The 27,950-nt window shown below is 40.2% G+C and overlaps 1 protein-coding gene across 1 annotated transcript in view; it reads right to left on the bottom strand.

Annotated features, from left to right (window-relative positions):
• Positions 1-27,950, bottom strand: part of Nf1 (neurofibromin 1) — a 1,160,697-nt gene that overhangs the window by 1,052,650 nt on the left and 80,097 nt on the right. Inside the window, exons 8-9 of the mRNA XM_071663491.1 lie at positions 19,422-19,664; positions 10,374-10,564 (exon numbers count right to left, since the gene is read on the bottom strand). Of these exons, the coding sequence (XP_071519592.1) occupies positions 10,374-10,564; positions 19,422-19,664 (434 nt within the window). The remainder of the gene's footprint in view (positions 1-10,373; positions 10,565-19,421; positions 19,665-27,950) is intronic.

The following is a 27,950-nucleotide window of genomic DNA, read 5'->3' as shown; positions in this document are numbered from 1 at the left end:
GGAAAAGACAACAAAGGCCACTCAGTCTCTAGCTGTCATGTATAATGCATCAAAACCACAGCTCCCTTTCCTCATCCAGGCCCCACAAAACTTTCCATGGCTTACCCCAGACGCTTCACATGCCCTGGTTCAATCCACTGACAGCACGTCGACCCCGGTATACCACATCATTCCAATTCACTCTATTCCTTGCATGCCTTTCACCCTCCTGCATGTTCAGGCCCCGATCACTCAAAATCTTTTTCACTCCATCTTTCCGCCTCCAATTTGGTCTCCCTCTTCTCCTCATTCCCTCCAACTCTGACACATATATCCTCTTTGTCAATCTTTCCTCACTCATTCTCTCCATGTGACGAAACCGTTTCAAAACACCCTCTTCTGCTCTCTCAACCACACTCTTTTTACTACCACACATCTCTCTTACCCTTTCATTACTTACTCGATCAAACCACCTCACACCACATATTGTCCTCAAACATCTCATTTCCAGCATATCCACCCTCCTCCACACAACTCTATCTATAGCCCACGCCTCGCAACCATATAACTTCTGATCCCCTTTTAGAAAGTTAAAATACAAGGAGGGGAGGGTTTCTAGCCCCCCACTCCCAACCCCTTTAGTCGCCTTCTATGACACGTGAGGAATGCATGGGAAGTATTCTTTGTCCCCTATCCCTATATATAACTGCTGTTTCCCAAGTCAGCAAGGTAGTGCGAGGAAAGAGACGAAGAATGGCCCATCCACTCATATACACATATATGTACATAAACATCCACCTATGCACGTATACATAAATATCCATATGAACAAATACATACATATAGATGCACAAACACAGACATTACATACATGCATGCACATATTCATACTCTCTTTCCTTCATCCATACCTCGTGCTACCCCACACCACAGGAAAACAGCATCGCTATCCCCTGCTTCAGCGAGGCAGCGCCAGGAATACAGACAAAAAAAGTTAAGTTGAGAGTAAATGTGAATAAGAGCAAGGTTATTAGGTTCTGTAGAGTTGAGAGACACAGCTAAGTGGGAGGTAAGCTTGAATGGAGAAAAACTGGAGGAAGTGAAGTGTTTTAGATATCTGGGAGGGGACTTAGCAGCGGATGGAACCATGGAAACAGAAGTGAGTCACAAGGTGGGGGAGGGGGCAAAGGTTCTGGGACCATTAAAGAATGTATGGAAGGCGAGAACATTATCTCGGAGCAAAAATGGGTATGTTTGTAGGAAAAGTGGTATCAACAATGTTATATGGTTGTGAGGCATGGGCTACAGATAAGAGTTGTGCGGAGGAGGGTGGATGTGTTGGAAATTAAATGTTTTAGGACAATATGTGGTGTGAGGTGGCTTGATCGAATAAGTAATGAAAGGGTAAGAGCGATGTGTGGTCATAAAACAAGTGCGGTTGAGAGAGCAGAAGAGGGTGTGTTGAAACGGTTTGGACACTTGGAGAGAATGAGTGAGGAAAGATTGACAAAGAGGATATATGTGTCAGAGGTGGAGAGAAGAAGGAGAAGCAGATGCAACTGGAGGTGGAAAGATGGAGTGAAAAAGATTTTGAGCGATCCGGGCCTGAACATACAGGAGGGTGAAAGGCGTGCAAGGAATAGAGTGAATTGGAACAATGTGGTATACTGGGGTCGACATGCTGTCAATGGATTGAGCCAGGGCATGTTAAGTGTCTAGGGTAAACCATGGAAAGGTGTGTAGGGCCTGGATGTGGTAAGGAAGTGGTTTCGGTGCATTACACATGACAGCTAGGGACTGTGTGTGAACAAATGTGGCCTTTGTTTTTCGTCTTTTCCTGGTGCTACCTCACTGGAAGGGTGTGTGTGTGGCGGGGTGGTGACATGAATGGATAAAGGCAGCAAGCATGAATATGTACGAGTGTATATATGCATCAATGTGTAAGTATATGTATGTATACGTTGAATTGTATATGTATGTATATGTGAGTGTGTGGGTGTTTATGTATATACATGTATATGTGGGTAGGTTGGGCCATTCCTCTTCTGTTTCCTTGCACTACCTCGCTAACACAGGAGATGGCAATTAAGTATAATGAAGTATACTGAGTCGCTGTCTCCCGCATTAGCGAGGTAGCGTACGGCAACAGACAAAAGAATGGCCCAACCCACCCACATACACATGTATATTCATAAACACTCACACATGCACATATACATACCTATACACTTCAATGCATACATACATATACATAAACAGACATATTCATATATTCACATGTACATATTCATACTTTCTGCCTCCATCCATTCCTGTGGCCACCCTGCCACACATGAAATGGAACCCCCCTTCCCCCCACGTGTGCAAGGTAGCACTAGGAAAAGACAACAAAGGCCACATTTGTTCAAACTCAGTCCCTAGCTGTCATGTGTAATGCACCAAAACCACAGCTCCCTTTCAACATCCAGCCCACAAAAAACTTTCCATGGTTCTCCCCAGACACTTTACATACCCTGGTTCAATCCATTGACAGCAGGTCAACCCCAGGATACCACATCATTCCAGTTCACTCTATTCCTTGCATGCCTTTCACCCTCCTGTATGTTCAGGCCCCAATCACTTAAAATCTTTTTCATTCCATCCTTCCACTTCCAATTTGGTCTCCCAATTCTCCTCATTCCCTCCACTTCTGACACATATATCTTCTTTGTCAATCTTTCCTGACTCATTCTCACCATGTGACCAAACCATTTTAAAACACCCTCTTCTGCTCTCTCAACCACATTCTCGATCAAACCACCTCACACCACACATTGTCCTCAAACATTTCATTTCCAACACATCCACCCTTCTCTGCACAACCCTATCTATAGCCCATGCCTTGCAACCATATACCATTGTTGGAGCCAATATTCCTTCAAACATACCCATTTTTGCTCTCAGAGATAATGTTCTTCAACACTCGCAGAACCTTTGCCTCCTCCCCCACCCTGTGACTCACTTCTGTCTCTGGTTCCATCCACTGCTAAGTCTACTCCCACATATCTAAAGCACTTCATCCAATTTTTCTCCATTCAAACTTACATCCCAATTAACTTGTCCTGTAACACTACTGTACCTAAAAACCTTGCTCTTATTCACATTTACTTTTAACTTTCTCCTTTCACACACTTTTCCAAACTCAGTCACTAACTCCAGCAGTTTCTTACTCGAATCAACCACCAAAGATGTACCATCGGCGAACAACTGACTCACTTCCCATGCCCTTATCCCCAACAGACTGCATACTCACCCCTCTCTCTAAATCTCTTGAATTTACCTCCCTAACCACCCCATCTATAAACAAATTAAACAACCTTTAATCTTATATACATCTTTATCCCTGATGCCTCTTCCACTTGGAACTCCCTCAAGGATGTGGCCACAGCAATACGGTCTTCCCTTAACATGCCACTGGCTGAGGGCAACTCTAGCACAGTGTTTGCAGATGCTCCTACCCAATGTTCCAACTGATTACTTCTACCTAATGCTCCTACCTAATACTTCTACCCAGAGGTCCTACCTAAATGTTCCTACCTACTACTTGTATCTAATGCTCGAACCATTTTGGCAAAAGGCAAGGCTAGGGCATAATGCTCACTGCAGGAAAGTCTAGAGTTATAAAGAATGAAATGTGCGAGTTAAGTGTTGTCAAGTGTTATGTATGACAAGGTGAGATCGTATGTATGGGAATAGAATGCCAGTTGTCCACCTGTGGGTGAGGCAGAAAGAAAAGATACCCACTTGGGTCTGAGGAGTGCAAAACTTGACAACCACTGAAATGCTGACTCACTAAGCAGCTGTAACTATACCTCCCTATGCCCAAACAGGAATTATTATTAACACACCTCCTTGGTCATTGGCTGCCTACCAACTACCTCTAATCCATCCTGCTGCAATTACACAATCTCAACCGCAATTGGTTCATCTGATAACACTCTCATAAATGTATCAATTTTAACAGCACCTTCCCACTTAGCAGCCCATTTTAAGCATAAATATTGGCACCTCAACAAAGGTTACTGGAATAAGTTATGAAAATTCTTTTCTTACTTTCCTTGGATAAATTACTGTCTCTCATGTGGAGACACTTCTGTCCCCACCAAATGCATAGCAGAGGTCATTTCTGCTGGAATGGAAACAAGCATTTATCCCCTCTTTCACCCAGGTGACCTCTTCTACTAATTCATGATTGAACCGTTCCTGTTCTGAGGCCATTCAGGCAAGGGATCAGGCATATCAGGCTTGGAAAATCTCTCAAGGTTCCCAATCCTCCCCTACCTCCTCCACCTTGGATGACTAACATTCCTTTATCCCTTGATGCTCCTCTTACTATTCCTATGTCCCTTCCCATAATCTCTTTTCAAAATGTCCGAAAAGCACTTCTCTCTCTAAAGACAAACATGGCTTATGGTCTTGATGTCATCTATCCCCATGCACTGAATAGTGTGCCTCCGAACCTGAACTTACACCTGTGCATGCTTCTGTTAGAAAAGAGAACTTTTCCCTTTTCTCGGAAGCATGCATTGGTACATCCCATCCCTAAGAAGGCTGAACGTTCTAACCCCTCGACCTATCACCCTATTTCTTTTATATCTTCCATATCCAAAGTCTTTGAATCCCTTCTAAACTCCCATATCCTTAAAAATCTTGAATCTAACAGTCTTCTCTCTGATCATCAGTATGGCTTCCATATGGCAAGATCCACTGGTAATATTCTTTCTTATCTTCTGATGTCTAATCATCATCCCTGAAAGATTCTGGAGAATACTATGTAGTTGCCCTTGATATATTAAAAGCTTTTGATGGTGTGGCATCAGGGTCTCATCTCCAAGCTCCCCCTCTTGTGAATTTCCTCCCTCACCTTGCTCCCTTGTATCTAGCATCATCTCTGGCCAATCAAAGTCCGTGGTTGTTGAAAGATCAGCCTTCCACTCCTTTCTCAATTGACAGTGGTGTCCCTCAAGGTTCTGTTCTGTCCCCTAAACTTTTTCTCCTTTTTATCAACAATTTCCTCTGCTCAACAAATAACCAAATATACTCATATACTGACAAAGCACCAATGCATCTATCCCCATCCTTCAATTCAGGCTCTCTCACTCAATCTGCACCTCATGTCGACACAACTTCCTCAGTAAAATCATACTTGGACAAGATATCTCAGGGGGCAGGTGAAATCTGGTAAAGTTTAACATCTCCAAGCCCTAGTTTCTACCTACTGACCAAGTGAAAATTCCTCACTACTTTCTTGTCTCATTTGATGGTCTTGTAATCCCTCATCTTGACTCAATGAAAATACTTGGTATAACTGTAACATCCACTCTTTCTTGTAAACTCCACATAATGGAAATAGATAAAACTACCTCTAAGAAACTGGGAGTCCTGTTTAGCTGTAGAGATTTCTTTTCTTCTTTATAGATGCTTCGTTCATATAAACAATTGATCCATTCTTGTATGGAGTAGATCCTGGGGTAGTTCTAGCTCCGCATCCTCACTTGGGAAAGTTGAGTCAAGAGTGGTCTGATTTATAAACTCTCCCAGGCTTACTACGAAACTTGACCTGCTTCCCCTGTGCTGCAATATCATTTCACTTTTCCTCTTCTATAGGTATTGCTTTGATTTTTGCTACCAAGAACTGGCTGTTTGTGTGCCCCCCCCATTAGCTAGACCACACAATACTTGGCAAGTTGCTGTATCACATGATTACTGTGTGGCCATTAGCAGCTCAAGGGTGGACTGTTTTTATAAGTGTTTATCTACATCTCGAAGCTTTGGAACACTCTAGCCTCTCATGCCTTTCCCAATAACTATGACCTAGCACAGACCACACCGACCAAAGGTCCAATCAAGGTGGTCTGGCCCTAACACTACTATGAAAAAAAAAAAGTCTGCTTAAAAGCAGTAGCAGAAAAGAACAGCAAAGCAAAGGCTCTCTCTGCACCCTCCACTCCCTCCAGCAACACGCTAGACAGAAAACACGAAGAACATAAATACCTTATAAGATAAATATTCCTGCAACAAAGTTCTCATAGGAAAGCCATAGGATAGAATGAACATGAATGTCATGCATCCCATCACCAACTACTTGAGCTCCAGCCTCTTAACTTACCAGGCATGTATTATGCCTCATGTTGAAGAAAGACGCAAAAATTCTTACCCTCTCAAAGCTGGTGATATGGGTTAATCAATGTTGGTATATTACTGCAGCATGGCAAGAGAGAGATCAATGGTTGAGAAGGTAGCATAGTATACCACTATGGTATGATGACTGATTTAGTTTTCAACTAATCATTCAATAACAGTGAGTGAAACGAGACAATCAAGCCTAATTTTGGAGATATTAAGAGTGTTGCTTTGCACAACATTTTCTGGAAGCTTATTCAATGTATCAATATTTCATACAGTCCAGATTAGCTCTGTGACCTCTAAGGTTTAATCCATTTCCTCATGTTGGTAATACTGGTGTTAATGTAAAGAAATTTCAATACTGATGTTGTTGAATCCTTTAAGTATTTTACAACATTCTAGTAACTTGCCCAGGAGATGCCTCATGTTTGGGAAGAGCAAGTGTAATTCTCGCAATCTCTCGTCATATGGTTTGTTAAGCAAGGAAGGAATCAATTTAGTTACGCTTCACTGCACTGCTTCCACTTTTAAGAATATCCTTATTCAAAAATGCAATGCATGTTTGAGGTGTGGTCTAACTAAAATTATATAGCGGCAACATCAGAGAGAGAGAGTCCAAGCAAGGTGGTGTGGCCTTAACACTAAACACAACTTAAGAGAAAAAATGCAGTCCTCTTAAAAGCAGTAAAAGAAAAGCATAGCAAAGCAAAAGCTCTCTCCCCACCGTTCATAAAACATCGAACAGAAAACATATAGAGAAAAAAAAACGCAGGATTTATGCGCCTGAAGGAAATTTTTGTAGGAGAATCATGAGAGACAGACAGACAGATCACACTTATCCAAGGTTCAAACAAGGTCATCTGGTCTAAAAACTCAAAGCAGTAGAAAAATAGGATAGCAAAGCAAAGGCTCTCTCCACACCCTCCAGTACACACCAGACAGAATACAGGTAGAAAAAACACCTTACTGGATTAATAAGCTAGATGGAAATTTTCATAGAAAAGTCGCTCAGCAGAATGAAAATGAATGCTATGCATCCAACAACCAATGACATGTATCCCATCCCTTCACTTTCTGTTATAAAGAATAAGCTACAGATAAACTTGAACTCCAGCATCTTGACTTACTATTTTTTCTTTATTATACTTTGTCACTGTCTCCCGCGTCAGCGAGGAAGCACAGGGAAACAGACGAAAGAATGGCCCAACCCACCCACATTTGCATGTATATACATACATGTCCACACATGCACATATGCATACCTATGCATCTCAACGTATACATATATATACACACACAGACATATACATATATACACATGTACATAATTCATAGTCTGCCCTTATTCATTCCCGTCACCACCCTACCACACATGAAATGACAACCCCCTCCCCCCGCATGTACGCGAGGTAGCGCTAGGAAAAGACAACAAAGGTCACATTCGTTCACACTCAGTCTCTAGCTGTCATGTATAATGCAACGAAACCACAGCTCCCTTTCCAAAACCAGGCCCCACTGAACTTTCCATGGTTTACCCCAGACGCTTCACATGCCCTAGTTCAATCCATTGACAGCACGTCAACCCCGGTATACTACATCGTTCCAATTCACTCTATTCCTTGCATGCCTTTCACCCTCCTGCATATTATCCTGATGTTGAGAATAATACAATAATTCTTATTTACTCTCCCAAAGCAGGTGACATGAGTCAATCAATGCTGGTATGTTACTGCAGCATGGCCACAGAGAAATCAGTGGTTGAGAAGGTAACATGATGTACCACTATGTTATGATGACTGATCAAACGAATCATTCAATACTGGAGAGTGGCAAGTGATGATCAAGTTTCTGAAGATATTATGGGTGTTGCTCTGAACATTTTCTGGGAGCTTATTCCAGGCATCAATAGTGTCATGGGCAAAGAAATATTCTGTACAGTTCAGATTAACTTAGTGACCTGCAAGTCATAATTCATTTCCTCTCGTCGGTAATACTGGCACTACTGTAAAGAAATGTTCAATATGAGAGAGAGAGAGAGAGAGAGAGAGAGAGAGAGAGAGAGAGAGAGAGAGAGAGAGAAGAGAGAAAGAGAGAGAGAGAGAGAGAGAGAGAGAAAGAGAGAGAGAGAGAGAGAGAGAGAGAGAGAGAGAGAGAGAGAGAGAGAGAGAGAAACTTGAATATGCTTCTCAAACTAGGCACCACAACTAAAGAAGCACAAAGAGCTCACAGAGAAGGTCAAGATAATGGCAACAAAGATGGTACTAGAATTAAGAGAGCTAAGCTACAGGAAGAGGCTGGAGGCTTAAAATTTAACCACCATGATAGAAAGGAGACCTGATCATAAAAGAGACCAATGAAGTGGGCAGTGGACAGTTCTTTGAAATATGTAAGGATACAATACTTCCTACGTATTCTCTACATGTCGTAGAAGGGGACTGAAAGGGGTGGTAGCATGGGGCTGGAAATCCTCCTCTCCTGTTTTACTTTTCCAAAAGAAGGAACTGGGTTATGGGCCGAGTGAGGATTTTTTCTCCTAAGGCTCAGTTATTTGTTCTTGACGCTACCTCGCTACTATGGGAAATGGTGAATATGTATGGAAGAAAAGAGGAATAACCACAGGACATAACACAAAATCAAACTGAAAAACATGTCTGTCTCTAAGAAACTGGGTGTCCTGTTTAGATGTCAAAAGTACTTCTGAACAGTTGCTCTGTTTATACAAAGTACTGATTTCTCCTTGTACAGAGTAATGCTCTCACATTAGGGCTAATTCTAGTTCTGCATCCATAGCTGACAGAGTCGAAGGTGATCCGCCTTATAAAATGTCCCGAGAAAACTTCCAAACACGACCCTCTTGCCCCATGCTGCAATGTTGGTTCACTTTCCCTCTTCTATTGGTATTACTTTGGTTTTGCTCCCAAAAGCTGGCTGCCTGTGTGCCCACCACTAGCTAGACCACGCAACATTCGGTAAGCTAATGCATCACATGGTTATTGTGTGACCATCAGCAACTCAAGGGTGGGCCATCTTAATACCTGCTTCTCTCCTTATACACAGAAGCTCCGGAACTCTGTACCCTCTCTTGTCTATCCCAATAACTATGGCCAACCATATTTCAAGACAGGTTTTTCACTTTCTTAAAAATTCGCAAACACTTTCCCTTGTCTTTTCTTTTTCCGTTTCATAATCCTCTCTACATTTCAAAAAGCCTGGCCTTGATGTGGACTTCTGTCTGTGACTGGAGCCTTCAACATAAAGAATAAAAGAAAAAATAAGGATGTAAAGAAACATTCTTATAGTGCAAGAACAGTGGATGACTGGAACAGACTGTCTGAGGACACACTTAATGCAGACAACATACATAAATCTAAGAAGTCGTATGACAGTAGAGTGTCCAAGATATGGGGTCCTGTGAGCATGAAAACTTCCTACTCGTATAGTAAAACAGGTAATAACAAATAGGAAGAAATTCTACCACCCAACAACTCCTTCCTGGTGATAGGCAAGATTAAATACTGCCCAAGTACCTCATTCATGTCATAAAAGACAACTAAAACAAGCAAAAGTGGGGGTCTGAAAATTCTTCCCTCCTATATTACCTAACAAAGGAAGGACCAGAGGAAGGAGCCAAGTTAAGATTTCTAATTCTACTGCTCAGTCATCTATTCCTTAAGCTACCTTGCTCAGGCAGGAATTAGAAAACACACAACACAGATCTTTAGAGATGTAACTTGTGTCGCTTGTGTAACCCACCACACTGAAGCCCAGTTTAGCATACATTAAATAGCACCAGTGCACACGTGGTGGTTGTTTTAAGGTCCTAGGGATACTTCCACACATTACATTAATGAGAGTTTTTAGTAGCAGTGGGGTAAGTCTGATATCTGCAAACAATGGGTATAAGTGCTTGTTTGACTGTACCCAAACAATGCAGCAAAAGTGTCAAAGAAGTGAAAATTTCATACAATTCACGGCACACTTTCCATCAAGTCAGTCAGTCAGTTTACTATTCTCAAAATTGGTCATATAAATCTACATCAGAGAAAATCCTCACCAATCACTAAAAGCAATACCACACATTCATCCCTCTTTACCAATTAATGTTTATAATATATCAAAAAGTATCTTCACTCTTATCAACAACAGTCTATCATGTTTCAACCAAAATGAGCACATCTGATCATTTCATATCTGCTAATTTAAAAGTACTGTGCTAGAAGTATTCTCACCTGTAGAGAGAGCTGACCAAAACAAAGTGATAAGGTGATGGTGAGGTGGGATTCAAACAAACTTTGAGAGCCTCATTGTTGTGTGGAAGGATGCGGAAAAGTGAGACAAAGCAATCTATCATGAGGTCTACATCTTGACATATGTAAGATTGGCCTCGAGAAAATGGTTTAACGATGTTGAAGAGCAAATTCTGTGGAAAAAAGGTAAATATCAATAGATCTGTACAGCAAACATTCAGTTTTTTCTGCAAAGTAACAGCTTCTGAATGACAATTTTAATAATCAAGTGGGAGAAAAGGTGAATGACTAACATCATGCACACCATGGAAGAATATCTTTAAACTAACAGTGTTACTTCTTTCAACATATCAAGGGAAAGAAGTGATTCTGTACACTGTGTCATACAGCCTAAACTTTTTCTTTGCATCACAGATATACAATGATCAAAAAGTCACTCTGTTTATCAAATTCAATACATGAAAGTCCACAAAATACAATATGATTGTGTGAATGAATGATTTAAAACCTATTTGTAATTACAAAAGTGTGCAGTATGGGATGGTTGTTCTAAATTTATAGGCCACATCTTTCTTTTATATCATAAAACTTTTTAAACTTCTGTATACTTTATGCATTCATAATATTGTCACTTACATTATTTCATTCAATCACAACTCTGATACTAAAAAGAAAGCTTCTGCACCTTTTCTTACAAGCATCTTCCTTAATTTCTTGCTATAAACTTCTGTATACTGTATGCATTCATAATATTGTCACTTATATCATTTCAAGGCAGCAGGTTTGGATGGTATTGCAGTGGAATTTATCAAAAAAGGGGGTGACTGTATTGTTGACTGGTTGGTAAGGTTATTTAATGTATGTATGACTCATGGTGAGGTGCCTGAGGATTGGCGGAATGCGTGCAAAGTGCCATTGTACAAAGGCAAAGGGGATAAGAGTGAGTGCTCAAATTACAGAGGTATAAGTTTATTGAGTATTCCTGGTAAATTATATGGGAGGGTATTGATTGAGAGGGTGAAGGCATGTACAGAGCATCAGATTGGGGAAAAGCAGTGTGGTTTCAGAGGTGGTAGAGGATGTGTGGATCAGGTGTTTGCTTTGAAGAATGTATGTGAGAAATACTTAGAAAAGCAAATGGATTTGCATGTAGCATTTATGGATCTGGAGAAGGCATATGATAGAGTTGATAGAGATGCTCTGTGGAAGGTATTAAGAATATATGGTGTGGGAGGCAAGTTGTTAGAAGCAGTGAAAAGTTTTTATCGAGGATGTAAGGCATGTGTACATGTAGGAAGAGAGGAAAGTGATTGGTTCTCAGTGAATGTAGGTTTGCGGCAGGGGTGTGTGATGTCTCCATGGTTGTTTAATTTGTTTATGGATGGGGTTGTTAGGGAGGTGAATGCAAGAGTTTTGGAAAGAGGGGCAAGTATGAAGTCTGTTGTGAATGAGAGAGCTTGGGAAGTGAGTCAGTTGTTGTTCGCTGATGATACAGCGCTGGTGGCTGATTCATGTGAGAAACTGCAGAAGCTGGTGACTGAGTTTGGTAAAGTGTGTGAAAGAAGAAAGTTAAGAGTAAATGTGAATAAGAGCAAGGTTATTAGGTACAGTAGGGTTGAGGGTCAAGTCAATTGGGAGGTAAGTTTGAATGGAGAAACACTGGAGGAAGTAAAGTGTTTTAGATATCTGGGAGTGGATCTGGCAGCGGATGGAACCATGGAAGAAGTGAATCATAGGGTGGGGGAGGGGGCGAAAATCCTGGGAGCCTTGAAGAATGTGTGGAAGTCGAGAACATTATCTCAGAAAGCAAAAGTGGGGATGTTTGAAGGAATAGTGGTTCCAACAATGTTGTATGGTTGTGAGGCATGGGCTATGGATAGAGTTGTGCGCAGGAGGGTGGATGTGCTGGAAATGAGATGTTTGAGGACAATATGTGGTGTGAGGTGGTTTGATCGAGTAAGTAATGTAAGGGTAAGAGAGATGTGTGGAAATAAAAAGAGCGTGGTTGAGAGAGCAGAAGAGGGTGTTTTGAAATGGTTTGGGCACATGGAGAGAATGAGTGAGGAAAGATTGACCAAGAGGATATATGTGTCGGAGGTGGAGGGAACGAGGAGAAGTGGGAGACCAAATTGGAGGTGGAAAGATGGAGTGAAAAAGATTTTGTGTGATCGGGGCCTGAACATGCAGGAGGGTGAAAGGCGGGCAAAGAATAGAGTGAATTGGATCGATGTGGTATACCGGGGTTGACGTGCTGTCAGTGGATTGAATCAGGGCATGTGAAGCGTCTGGGGTAAACCATGGAAAGTTGTGTGGGGCCTGGATGTGGAAAGGGAGCTGTGGTTTCGGGCATTATTGCATGACAGCTAGAGACTGAGTGTGAACGAATGGCGCCTTTGTTGTCTTTTCCTAGTGCTACCTTGCACACATGAGGGGGGAGGGGGATGGTATTCCATGTGTGGCGAGGTGGCGATGGGAATGAATAAAGGCAGACAGTGTGAATTGTGTGCATGGGTATATATGTATGTGTCTGTGTGTGTATATATATGTGTACATTGAGATGTATAGGTATGTATATTTGCATGTGTGGACATGTATGTATATACATTGTGTATGGGGGTGGGTTGGGCCATTTCTTTCGTCTGTTTCCTTGCGCTACCTCGCAAATGCGGGAGACAGCGACAAAGCAAAATAATAATAATAATAATAATAATAATATTATTTCATTCAATCACAACTCTGATACTAAAAAGAAAGCTTCTGCACCTTTTCTTACAAGCATCTTCCTTAATTTCTTTTCCATAGTTGACTACTTTATTGCCTCAAACATCTACCTGTAACCCAGCTCTTATACTTCAGGTACAGTGTTTGTTATCCTTCTCTGACTCTTTTCTAAAATGTCTTTACATTGCTTTAGGTGAGAAGACCAAACCTAATGATATGTGATAAAAAATCTAAGATGTAAATAGTTATAAAACAGCATAATGAATATCACCTTGACCATGTACTGGTGTGCAAATATAATATTTCTTTTTTATTATACAATCTCTGTACCCTGTTCATGGGGCTACTACAGCTTTCCTTAATTTCTTGCTATAAACTTCTGTATACTGTATGCATTCATAATATTGTCACATATTATTTCAGTCAATCACAACTCTGATACTAAAAAGAAAGCTTCTGCACCTTTTCTTACAAGCATCTTCCTTCATTTCTTTTCCATAGTTGACTACTTTATTGCCTCAAACCTCTACCTGTAACCCAGCTCTTATACTTCAGGTACAGTGTTTGTTATCCTTCTCTGACTCTTTTCTAAAACGTCTTTACACTGCTTTAGGTGAGAAGACCAAACCTAATGATATGTGACAAACAATCTAAGTTGTAAACAGTTATAAAACAGCATAATGAATATCACCTTGACCATGTACTGGTGTGCAAATATAATATTTCTTTTTTATTATACAATCTCTGTACCCTGTTAATGGGGCTACTACAGCTTTCCTTAATTTCTTGCTATAAACTTCTGTATACTGTATGCATTCATAATATTGTCACATATTATTTCATTCAATCACAACTCTGATACTAAAAAGAAAGCTTCTGCACCTTTTCTTACAAGCATCTTCCTTAATTTCTTTTTCATAGTTGACTACTTTATTGCCTCAAACCTCTACCTGTAACCCAGCTCTTATACTTCAGGTACAGTGTTTGTTATCCTTCTCTGACTCTTTTCTAAAACATCTTTACACTGCTTTAGGTGAGAAGACCAAACCTAATGACATGTGACAAAAAATCTAAGATGTAAATAGTTATAAAACAGCATAATGAATATCACCTTGACCATGTACTGGTGTGCAAATACAATATTTCTTTTTTATCATACAATCCCTGTACCCTGTTAATGGGGCTACTACAGCTTTCAGGGAGGATGCATTCCCCACAGGAGCAGGGAAATAATGAACTCCTATGGAGCAAGAAGGTCCTTGACAAAACTACTTATTTTCATTCATTACTGACAATTCAGCCTTACAGATGGTAACTCTCACTTACTGAGTAATGACACACAGACCGAGTCCAATAACTGCAACTGAAGCACCTTACCTTCCCTGCTTGCCCAAGAAGAAGAAGAAAAAGGAAGAAGAAAAGATGATGAACAAAAGAAGATGATAAGAAGAAAAAGAGAAGAAGAAGAAGAAGAAGAGAGAAGAAGAAGAAGAAGAAGAAGAAGAAGAAGAAGAAGAAGAAGAAGAAGGAACAAATGTTCAATGTTTTTAGTGGAAGTTACATATTAAACATCAGGGGTCTTGTGATATGCTGAAGAGGAGTTTGTAAAGATGAAGAAATGGGTCATGCACAAAATACCAATGAGAAAGGTTAACATGTACATATTTGGAGAATGAGGTCTGAAGCGAGTCTACGTCTTGTAGAGCAGAGTTTAAGACTGGGCTGGGGATGGCTGTTTAGTGCCTCTTGAGAAATTTTGGAATGTGTGTGTTTTGTTAGTATCGTGTTTGATGGGGATCTGTAAGTACAGGCTGCTTTAGTGTGAAGCATGGTAAGTTTTCTATTTCTACCTCAGAGTTGGTGGTTTGCTATGAAGTGATCTAGATGGGTTCCAGTGCCACTGCAAAGAAATGAATGCCAAGCATATTGAGGTGACACTACTATTTCCGTTTCATCAAGTATCTATCAAATGTTTGTGGTTGCTAGGCACTTTGAGCACTCTATTTTGTGTAATTTAAAGTTTTGATATAGCTCCTTTTCACAAGGTGACTGATGAGGCAGGTGAGACATAGTTTAGGGTGAAGCAGATGAAATGCTTGTGAAGACTAATAAGGGATTCTTTTCATTGTCAAAATTGATGCTGATGAGTTTCTGAGTGCATCTAAATTATTATTGCCTTAGTATTAATGTTTGTGGTGTGGGGAATGAATGTCATATGTGTGTGTGTTGTACATGATATCCAGTGTGGTTGGGGTTTTGCCGAGTGGAAGTGGTTGTCCATTCATGGTAATGGGACAGGGCATGATGGAGTCATGTCTCTCTGGGATTATAAGGGTGCTAGTATATTTTTTGGTAATGCAGATGTTAAGCTTTGAGCAAGCCAGTGTTCTAACAGCATGATACAGTGCTAAAAATTTATTGTTGCTTGGGTAGTGTTAAGATGCAATGATGAGAATGAGGTAATTGGCATTAACCAGAATGCCTTCTCAATAACTCTTCCACATTGTATTTTTGTGATACACAGGATTCAGTGATGACCCCAAAGCCTAATTCATACAACTTATTTCCTGCTACATCATGGTCATATTGACACTGTCTTTCACAGTGTTCAATCTTTATATACATTACACGACAGCTTGGGACCGAATGTGAACGAATGTGACATTTGTCTGTTTTCCTGGTACTACCTCGCTTACACAGGAGATGACGATGCTGTTTCCTGTGAGGTGGGGTGGAGCTGGGAATAGATGAAGGCAGGCAAGTATGAATATGTCCAAGTGTACATATGTATATGTCATTGTATGTGTATGTATATGCGAACATGTTGATATGTATATGTACATATATCAGCATGTAAAATGCTAGAAGCAGTGGAAAGATTTTGCAAAGGATGTAAGATGTGTAAGAGTAGGAATAGAGAAAAGTGATTGGTTCCTAGTAAATGTCAGTTTGCGACAGGGGTAGGTGATGTCTCCATGGTTGTTTGATTTGTTTATGGATGGGGTGGTTAGGGAGATGAATGCAAGAGTTTTGGAGAGAGGGGGCAAGAATGCAGTCTGTTGTGGATGTGAGGGCTCGGGAAGTGAGTCAGTTGTTCACTGATGATACAGCACTGGTGGCTGATTCGGGCGAGAAACTGAAGAAGTTAGTAAAGTGTGTGAAAGAAGAAAGCTGAAAGTAAAAGTGAATAAGAGCAAGGTTATTAGGTTCAACTGGGTTGAGGGACAACTTAAATGGGAGGTAAGTTTGAATGGAGATAAACTAGACAAAGTGAAAGTTTGAATGGAGAAAAACTGGAAGAAGTGAAGTGTTTTGGATATCTGGGAGTGAACTTAGTAGCAGATGGAAGCGGAAGTGAGTCACAGGGTAAGGGAGGGGGCAAAAGCTCTGAAAGCGTTGAAGAATGTGTGGAAGGCAAGAACATTATCTCGGAGCAAAAATGGGTATGTTTGAAGGAATAGTGGTTCCAACAATGTTATATGGTTGCGAGGCATAGGCTATAGATAGGAATGTGCGGATAAGGGTGGATGTTTTATGAAATGAAATGTTTGAGGACAGTATATGGTGTGAGGTTGTTTGATTGGGTAAGTAATGAAAGGGTAAGAGAGATATGTGGTAATAAAAAGAGTGTGGTTAAGAGAGCAAAAGAGGGTGTATTGAAATGGTTTGGTCACACGGAGAAAATGAGTGAGGAAAGATTGACAGGGAGGGTATGTGTGTCAGAGGTGGAGGGAACAAGAAGTGGGAGACCAAATTGGAAGTGGAAGGATGGAGTGAAAAAGATTTTAGCAATCGGGGCCTGAACATACAGGAGGGTGAAAGGCATGCAAGAAATACAGTGAATTGGAACAATGTGGTATACCGGGGTCGATGTGCTGTCATGGATTGAACCAGGGCATGTGAAGCGTCTGGGATAAGCCATGAAAAGTTTTGTGAGGCCTGGATGTGGAAAGGGAGCTGTGGTTTCAGTGAATTACACATGACAGCTAAAAACTGAGTGTAGGATATTTGGGTCAGGGTGATATGTGAAGTGAGCAAGTCATGGAAAGTGGTTTGGTGAAGGGAGAAGAGGTTATGAAAGCCTCACGTAAGATGAATTGTGGCATGGCAGTTGGAGTGGATGGTACTGCAGTGGAATCTCTTAAGAAAGGGGATGACTGCATCGCTGACTGGTTAGTTAGGATATTCAATGTATGTATAGATAGGTTCCTGATGACTGGCAGAATGTAAGTATAGTGCCACTATATAAAGACAAAATGGATCAGGGCGAGTTTTCAAACTACAGAGGTACAAGTTTGTTGAGGGTACCTGTTACTGGAGTTCACCAAATAAGCAGACTTGCTGTGGCCACCCCCCCTTAAAGGAGTTCCCAGAACGAACAGGAATCAGAGATGTACCTGGTAATGTGTATGGGTGAGTACTGACTGAAAACGTGAAGGCAACTACAGAGCATCAGATTGGGGAAAAACGGTGTTGTTTCAGGAGTGGTAGAGGATGTGTGGATTAGGTTTTCACTTCAAAGACTACATGTGAGAAACATTTACAGGAAAAGAAGGATTTGTATGTGGCATTTATGGACCACGAAAAAGCATATGACATGGCTGATAGAGATGTCTTGAGGAAGGCCTTAAGGATACATGGTGTGATGGGAAAGCTTTCTAGAAGCCAAGAAGGGTGTCTGGCATGTGTACAAGTGGAAAGAGAGGAGAGCAAGTGTTTCCAAGTCAAGGATGGTCTGTAGTAAGAGTGTCCGATTTCTTTATAGCTGTTTAATTTGTTTATGGATGGGGTGGTGTGAGAGGTAAGTGAAAGTCTTAGAAAGAGGGGCAAGCATGCAGTCTGTATGGGATGAGGGTGCCTGGGAAGTGTTAGATGTTGTTTGCAGATAATGTAGCACTGGTGGCAGATTTCAGTGAGAAGCTATAGAATTTGGTGAAAAAGTTTGCAAGAGTGTATGAAAGGGGAAAACTGAGAATAAATGTGAATAAAAGCAAGATCATTAGGTTCAGCAGGGTCAAAGGACAGTTTAGCTGGGGGTGTGAGTTTGAATGGAGACAAACTGGAGGAAGCAAAATGTTTTTGATACCTGAGAATGGATATGGCAGCAAATGAAACCATGGAAGCAGAGGTGAGTCATAGGGTGGGCAAGGGTACAAAGGTTCTAGGAGCACTAAGCAATGTGTGGAATCAGAGGTCATTGTCTGAGAAGGCAAAAATCAGTAGGATTAAAGGTATAGTAATTCCAGCAATACTGTATGGATGAGAGGTATGAGCTATGAATGAGGATCTGCAAACTAGGGTGGAAGCATTAGACACGAAATGTTAGAGGACAATATGTGCTATGAGTTGGTTTGATTGAGCAAAGTAATAAAAGGCTAAGAGAGAGATACGGTAATGAAAAAAATGTGGATGAGAGAGCTGAGGAGAGTGTACTGAAATGGTTTGGATATATGGAGGGAGTGAGTGAGGAGAGGTTAAAAAAAGAATATATGTATAAGAGGTAAAGAGAACAAGGAGAAGAGGTAGACCAAATTGGAGATGGAAAGATGGAGTGCTTTTGGGTGATCTGGGCATGAACATGCAGGAGGATGAAAGGCATGCACAGGGTAGAGTAAACTGAAACAACGTAGTATACAAGGGTTGACGTGCTATCAGTAGACTGAGCCAGGGAAAATGAAGCAGTCAGGGTAAAACATGGAAAGGTCTGTGAGGCCTGGATGTGAACAGGGAAATGTGGTTTCAGTATCTTGCATATGAGAGCTAATGAATGGGTGTGAGCAAATGCAGCCTTTCTTTGTTCATGGTACTATCTCACTAACATGAGAAATGCTGATAAAGCTTGGGAAAATAGTGTAAAATTCATTTGAATAAAGTAATCTTCTGTTTGAATTTAAACATCTTAAAATTTGCTTAATCCTTATTAATGCACAACAGTAAAGATAATGAATAATCAAAACTATAAATTTAATTTTTTTTAAATTACCAATTTCATGTACCTGCTTCATGTGCACTATGTTATGAGTAATTGTGTTATCACATATTTTCTATCTAGTTTAGTAAAAGTTCATCATTTCAGGTATAATCTTTGGGCTACTAAGCATAACACTCAGGAAAATACAATGTAGTAACCAAATGCCTGATTGGAACTGTGGTTTAAAAATATCTATCATGCTCTGCAAATACATGTAACATTCTTATATTCCCTTATTTCCTGCATCTAATTTTATACATCTAAAGCTGAATATCTCAAGCATTATCTTTTCTTCACACTTGCATTATACATGCTAAAATACAAGAATAAAAACTGACCTTGAGTTCACTAATAACACTCTGCACTAATGCAAAGACCACATTGTTAGAATCGTTGATATTAATGTAAGTTGCAATCTTGCACAATTTAACACATGTTACAGCTGCTGCTTCCGTGAGATGTTTACTAATGTTGTGAGGAATTAGAGCTTTCTTTAGCTGGTCAATAAACTGCTTCTTCTTGAAATGTCTCTGAGAGCAAGGAGCACCAGCATCTGCATTCACAATTTCTTCTAATACTTTCTGTCAGGAGTAGAGGAATATTATATATAATCAATCATTTCAATGGATAATAATTCAAATTCATCTATTTTCAGTAAGAGAGGTTTATTTCTCAAAAACGAGTCTGCAAGCTATTGTTAACTGCCTTTGTGTCCTATGTACAGGTTTCATGAACAAAGTTACAAATCACTAAGGTTATAAATGTACATTTCTCTCTAGGGCGATGTCCCTCCTACCTTAAGAGAACCTCTAAGATCCCAGAGGTTAGAAAACCTCTTTACCTATTGCCTTCTGAAGAGGAAAATGCCTCTCATACCTTGCTGACCACCTAAATAAAGCTAGTAGCCTATTGGCTCAGCCTAAGCTCAAGCACTATTTTGTCAGAAGATAAAAACCCTCTAATTGTAACATGTCTAGGAACTTTGACAACTCCTACATTGGTTACAATAGGGAGAAAAATCAACTCCTCAAAATAGAGTTCAGAGAAGCTTAACTTAACCCTTAAACTACTAGACACAATCCATACTACACACAAACCTCCATAATGCAGCATATATGGGCCTGATTTAAGCATTCAATTCTATGTAACAACACTAGATATCTCCCATTTAAACCATTTCATAACTACTCGCCAACCTCCAAGTAGAAATAAAAAATTTCCCCTGCCTCACACTTCAGCAACTCTACTTACAGATCTCCACATCCTCAACAAACATAACAATGACAAAACACATACAGACTGAAATAACCCATCAAACACAAAACAAATGTCCTCCCTGTTCAGTAATAAACTCCATCCCAACAGACATCACTAGATGCAACAATTCCCAAACAAACAAGAGTCACACTTTCCCATCTACGCTTTAAACATCATTCATCCCTAAAATATGGCAAATATCATTTTGACCAAATCCCTAGACCCTTCATGCCCATAATGCAACTCCCACAACCAAAACATTAAACACTTCCTCCTCAAATACCCTGCACTCCCTGCACATAGAGACATACACATCACTAAACTTTATGACCTATGGTCCCAAACAGTGGATGTGGCTGGCTTCCTGAGCAGTGCAGGAGCCTCATAAAAATAGGAATGATTCCTGGGGCAGGAAATAAGAAAGTAAGTAATTATATAACAAATTATCAAATCAATTTTCAAACATGGGTATAAATGAAAAATACAATAATATAGTGTAAAACTCCACATTAAAAGGCACTTACACTTAATCTGTATGCTATTTACACCTCAGGATGCATTTTTTGTTCACTCTCTGATGAGAAAAACTGAGCAAGGAATTTTGGTATAACTTAGCTCAGGTCTGAGTCTTGGAATGAGCAGTCACTGAATAACTTGCATCAGGGTCAGTGATGATGGATTACAAAACTGCTTTCCTAGAGTAGCCACTGGAAAGGCTTGAAAAATTCATGAATTCTGGGATGGATGACAGCCATACTGTCTTTTGATGATTCTGTCCCCATGTTCTTTTAAAGTTTCAAAATATTTTTCCACATTCTGTCTGTATTGTATTATACTGTATAGGGTCCATATTATAAAACATACATATCCATGGTGTAGACTGAGAGCCAGGAGGGTGTGAAGTCAGGCGTGAGTGATGTGATAGCTGGTAGGGGACCTCTAGCCGAGATGGGGGTCTGTCCGGATAACGTCAGTATCTCATTTACATATTTCTTTTTGTCAGTCAATATTTACATATTTCTTTTTGTCAGTCAATCAGAACCGTCCCTGTATAATTAATCCTCTAATAAATACCCCAACAAGTGCAGTGAGAGGTGATTCCTTCACCTGGGAGCACCAAGATGGATAGTGTAATTTTCTCTTGCTCATAATTTACACATCTGTTGCACCACTGTAATGCATTACACTTATTTGTTTGTGATCTTTGGTTATATATATTTCACCTGTGTAAAGTGTGCCAACAATCATCAATTATAATTATCATCATCATTACTGTGTATGCAGAGGAAGAGATTTCTTGGTCTGAAAACTTACCTGGATTGTGATAATGAAACTTTTTGTGCCCAGTAAATAATATTTTTTGCATTATTTGTTTCTTTTAATGTAAATAGTTTTTATGATACTCTCTCACCCCAACTCTCATTTGCCCTCTTTTTAGAGAGAATAAAAAGATGTTTTGGAAGGAGGTAAACAAAGAGCGTAAGACAAGGGAGCAATTGGGAGCTTCAGTGAAGGTGGCTAATGGGGAGGTGATAACAAGTAGTGGTGATGTGAGAAGGAGATGGAGTGAGTATTTTGAAGGTTTGTTGAATGTGTTTGATGATAGAGTGGCAGATATAGTGTGTTTTGGACGAGGTGGTGTGCAAAGTGAGAGGGTTAGGGAAAATGATTTGGTAAACAGAGAAGAGGTAGTAAAAGTTTTGCGGAAGATGAAAGCCAGCAAGGCAGCAGGTTTGGATGGTATTGCAGTGGAATTTATTCAAAAAGGGGGTGACGGTATTGTTGACTGGTTGGTAAGGTTATTTAATGTATGTATGATTCATGGTGAGGTGCCTGAGGATTGGCGGAATGCGTGCATAGTGCCATTGTACAAAGTTTGCGCAAAGGGGATAAGAGTGAGTGCTCAAATTACAGAGGTATAAGTTTGTTGAGTATTCCTGGGAAATTATATGGGAGGGTATTGATTGAGAGGGTGAAGGCATGTACAGAGCATCAGATTGGGGAAGAGCAGTGTGATTTCAGAAGTGGTAGAGGATGTGTGGATCAGGTGTTTGCTTTGAAGAATGTATGTGAGAAATACTTAGAAAAGCAAATGGATTTGTATGTAGCATTTATGGATCTGGAGAAGGCATATGATAGAGTTGATAGAGATGCTCTGTGGAAGGTATTAAGAATATATGGTGTGGGAGGCAAGTTGTTAGAAGCAGTGAAAAGTTTTTATCGAGCATGTAAGGCATGTGTACGTGTAGGAAGAGAGGAAAGTGATTGGTTCTCAGTGAATGTAGGTTTGTGGCAGGGGTGTGTGATGTCTCCATGGTTGTTTAATTTGTTTATGGATGGGGTTGTTAGGGAGGTGAATGCAAGAGTTTTGGAAAGAGGGGCAAGTATGCAGTCTGTTGTGGATGAGAGAGCTTGGGAAGCGAGTCAGTTGTTGTTCGCTGATGATACAGCGCTGGTGGCTGATTCATGTGAGAAACTGCAGAGGTTGGTGACTGAGTTTGGTAAAGTGTGTGAAAGAAGAAAGTTAAGAGTAAATGTGAATAAGGGCAAGGTTATTAGGTACAGCAGGGTTGAGGGTCAAGTCAATTGGGAGGTAAGTTTGAATGGAGAAAAACTGGAGGAAGTAAAGTGTTTCAGATATCTGGGAGTGGATCTGGCAGTGGATGGAACCATGGAAGCGGAAGTGAATCACAGGGTGGGGGAGGGGGCGAAAATTCTGGGAGCCTTGAAGAATATTTGGAAGTCAAGAACATCATCTCGGAAAGCAAAAATGGGTATGTTTGAAGGAATAGTGGTTCCAGCAATGTTGTACGGCTGCGAGGTGTGGGCTATGGATAGAGTTGTGCGCAGGAGGGTGGATGTGCTGGAAATGAGATGTTTGAGGACAATATGTGGTGTGAGATGGTTTGATTGAGTAAGTAATGTAAGGGTAAGAGAGATGTGTGGGATTAAAAAAAGAGTGGTTGAGAGAGCAGAAGAGGGAGTTTTGAAATGGTCTGGTCACATGGAGAGAATGAGTGAGGAAAGATTGACCAAGAGGATATATGTGCCTGAGGAGGAGGGAACGAGGAGAAGTGGGAGACCAAATTGGAGGTGGAAAGATGGAGTGAAAAAGATTTTGAGTGATCGGGGCCCGAACATGCAGGAGGGTGAAAGGTGTGCAAGGAATAGAGTGAATTGGAACGATGTGGTATACCGGGGTTGACATGCTGTCAATGGATTGAACCAGGGCATGTGAAGCGTCTGGGGTAAACCATGGAAAGTTGTGTGGGGCCTGGATGTGGAAAGGGAGCTGTGGTTTCGGTGCATTATTACATGACAGCTAGAGACTGAGTGTGAACAAATGGGGCCTTTGTTGTCTTTTCCTAGCGCTACCTCACACACATGAGGGGGGAGGGGGTTGTTATTCCATGTGTGGCGAAGTGGCGATGGGAATAAATAAAGGCAGACAGTATGAATTATGTACATGTGTATACATGTATATGTCTGTGTGTGTATATATATGTGTACATTGAGATGTATAGGTATGTATATTTGCGTGTGTGGACGTGTATGTATATAGATGTGTATGTGGGTTGGGCCATTCTTTCGTCTGTTTCCTTGCGCTACCTCACTAACGTGGGAGACAGCGACAAAGCAAAATAAATAAAATAAAATAAAGAAATAGTTTTTAATCCTGATATTCAACTTCATTCCTTATCTTTAGAAGTGCATAAACATTTGAGTAACAGTATTAAGAAGACTTGACCCACAGAATGCATGGTCCTGATTAGATTTCCCCATATGTGCTGAAGATGTGTGCAGATACACTAGAAAACCATTTGAAATACTGTTCAAGATGATAGAGAAATATAAAGTACTAAAGGAGTGGAAAAGGGCAAACATCATACCTATCTATAAAAAAGGAGACTGGGGAAAGGTAGCACTGAACCACAGATGCTGCCTCCCTGATGAGTGTGATTTGTAAGGTTCTGTTAAAGATAATCAGAAAGCAAATGGATGACTTCCTGCAGAGGAAAATCCAACTAACTGAAAGATAGCATGGTTTTAGGAAAAGGAGGTCATGTGTAATAAACATCATAAAGTTCTAGGAAACAGTTAGCTCTAACATAGACAAAATAGAAGGCCTGGTGGATTGTTTATAACTGGACTGCTAGAAAACACTTAATGCTGTACTGAATGGGATGCTGATAAGGAAACTGGATTACCAGGCAGGAATAAAGGGATGACTCCTTCAATGAACAGAAGATTACACTTGTGAGGAGAAACAAATGATACATATCAGATAAGCCTTCTCAAAATGGACTGTCACTAGCATGGATTCAGTTCTGGACTATCACTCTTCTTGATCAATGTATGAACACCAACCTAAATACGATTGCAGGTGTTGCAAAAGTCATGAAAGTGAAAAAAGAGATGACTACATCATCTTACAAAGGGACCTTGATAAACTCCAACATTGGTCTGAGACTTGATTTATGAACTTCAACCTTAGTAAATGTATAGTAAAGATCATGGGTTACAGCAAATTAAGGCCTCAATATGATTACCATCTAGCAGGAATAAAAGCTGCAGAAATCTGTGTGCAACAGACTTGGGACTTGACATCATCCATAACTTATTGCTCTTGTCCCAACTTGGAGAGAAATTAAAAGGACCAACTGTCTACCAACAAATTTCAAAATTGCATTCATGTTCATTTTTTGAGTAAATATTCAGCAAGTTCAAACCACACATAACTTAGGCCAAAACTAAAATAAACTTTTAGAGTTCAGTCACTGTTTAAGAAGAACAAAGAGCTAATAAAGAAAAAGAAGGTCCAGAGGACAGCAACAAGATGGTACCAGAATTAAGAGAGCCGAGTCACACTGAAAGGCTGCAGACCTTAAATATGCTCTCCTTCGAAGAAACTAGTGTGGGGTGATTTGATAACACCCTTTTAAGTTCATAAAACAGACTGATGACACAGACAGCAAAGCAGTTCCTTAAAAGATGTAGAGATAGAGCAATTGTTTACATCTTGACTAACACAGCATTGCAAGGAAGAATGCTTAGGAATCTGGAGTCCCAGCAGGAATAAGGGGGGAAACTCCTCCAATGGACAGTAGAAAGGAACAAAGAACACATATCAGAGATGCCTTCCACAAATGGGTGGAGGTCATCAGTGGAGTGCCCCAGGTTCTTTACTTAGGCCCATTACTCATCATGATCTATGTGAATGACTTACCTGAAGGAATGGACTCCTATCTGAATATGTTTGCAGATGATGCAAAAGTCATGAGGAAGTTAAAAAAGAAGACTGCAGCAGCTTATAAGGGGACCTTAACAGACTATAAAGTTACATGATACATGACCGACAAAATTCAACCAAAGTAAATGTAAAGAAATGATGATGGAACAAAAAATGTAAAAGAACGCCTCACTATGACTATTAACTAGCAGGAAATAAGCTTCGGGATTCTAACCTGTTGCCAGAATCCCACCAAAGAAGAATAGTAAAGGAGACCAACTATCTTCTGGGAAATATCAGATATGCTTTCAAGTATATGAATAAAGAAATATTCAGCAAGCTATTCATATCATACTAAGGTCAAAACTAGAATATACTTCTTAAGTCTGGTCACCACACCTAGGGAAGCATATACAGCTAATAGAAAAGGTCTAGAGGAGGGCAACAAAGATGGTAGCTGAATTAAGAGACATGATACAGGCTAAATGGCTATACTTGCCCACTTGGAAGAAAGAGTAAGAAGCGACCTGACCACGATCTTTTAGGTTTCTAAAATAGATCGATAATATGAACAGTTTACATGAGGAAGACAGACAACAGGAGGCCTGATTGGCCCACGACTGGGTTGTCTGGGGAAAAAAAAAATAGACTCAACTTGTCAAAAATATGTAATTCCACTCAGTACTTTTTTAAGCTATCACTGACTCCCCGCTGCTGCACATTAGCCTTCTACTGTCTCCATGACTGTCGTTTATACATTTATTTCTGGTACTTCCTCAAAGTATACCTGAATTTTTAAGATATTTGTCTAAACGACTTTTGAAGGTATTCATAGTTTTACCATTCACTACTTCTGATGGTAACTTATTCCAGAGCTCAACACACCTATAAGAAAAGAAACTCTTTCCCACATCCGTACTACATCATTCAGCTTCGAGTTTTATTCCATTTGTCCTAGTAAACGTATTCTCTTGTATTTTGAAAAGATGCTCATGGTTCACTTTATCGAACTCACTCAGAATTTTGAACTTGGATTAAGTTGCCGTGAAGTTTACACTTTTAAGGGAGAAGAGATCAAATCATTTTAGCCTCTCTTCAAATGCCAGATTTCTAAATGATGGGATAAATTTTGTCATGTCTTCATACTTGTTCTAATCATTCCTCATCTTTTTTATAGTTTGGGGACCAAAACTGGATTGGAATATTCAAGGTGTGGTCTTACTAGAGAATTATAAAGCGTGAGAACTGTTTCTGGTGTCATAATCTATGTTCCTGGCTATGAAAGCTAACATTTGGTTGCCTTTTTTACTTGCTGCTTGACACTGTTTAGTGTATTTCAAATTGTTGCTAATGACAACTCCAAGGCCTATTCTTCATTTACTTTAAAAGAGTTTCCAAATAGTTTGTAGTCAGAGCATATATTTTTGTCTCCATAGTGCAAAACTTAACACTTGGCTACATCAAACTTCATCTGCCATTTGTCTGACCACTTTGCTAACAAGTCAAGATCTCTTTGAATCATTTCCCAGTACCACCTGTTTACAGCTCTACCTCCTAGTTTAGTATTGTCAGCAAATTTAGAGATCTTAGATATGAGACTGAGTTCCAGGTCATTAATGTATATCATGAAAAGAATAGGGGCTAGACACACCACTCATCATGTCTAGCCAATCTGAGGCTTCGCTGCTTAGCACTATACACTGCTTTCTTCTGGAAAGCCAGTCTTTGATCCACATACAGAGTTCTTCATCGATTTTGTGTGCTCTGAGTTTATGTATGTCTCTTGTGAGGTACTTTATCGAAAGCCTTTTGGAAATCTAAATATTCTTCATCAGATGGTAGTTTTTCATCCCAATTCTGATAAATAACATTAAAATATTTCAGCAAATTCATCAGGCAGAATCTTCTACAGTGGAAACCATGTTGTTTGTCCAATACAATTTTGTGATATACAAACGTGACAATTTTATCTCATAAGAGCAAGGTTATTAGGTACAGTCGGGTTGAGGGACAAGTCAATTGGGAGGTAAGTTTGAATGGAGAAAAACTGGAGGAAGTAAAGTGTTTTAGATATCTGGGAGTGGATTTGGCAGCAGATGGATACCATGGAAGCGGAAGTGAGTCATAGGGTGGGGGAGGGAGGCGAAAGTTCTGGAGTGTTGAAAAATGTGTGGAAGGCGAGAATGTTATCTCAGAGAGCAAAAATGGGAATGTTTGAAGGAATAGTGGTCCCAACAATGTTATATGGTTGCGAGGCATGGGCTATAGATAGAGTTGTGCAGAGGGTGAATGTGCTGGAAATGAGATGTTTGAGGACAATATGTGGTGTGAGGTGGTTTGACTAAGTAATGAAAGGGTAAGAGAGATGTGTGGTAATAAA

This window comes from Panulirus ornatus, chromosome 7 (genome assembly GCF_036320965.1).
Source record: "Panulirus ornatus isolate Po-2019 chromosome 7, ASM3632096v1, whole genome shotgun sequence".
Taxonomy (NCBI): Eukaryota; Metazoa; Arthropoda; class Malacostraca; order Decapoda; family Palinuridae; genus Panulirus; species Panulirus ornatus.
The sequence above is the reverse complement of the archived record's forward strand: the minus strand, read 5'-3'. Positions and strand labels throughout refer to the sequence as shown.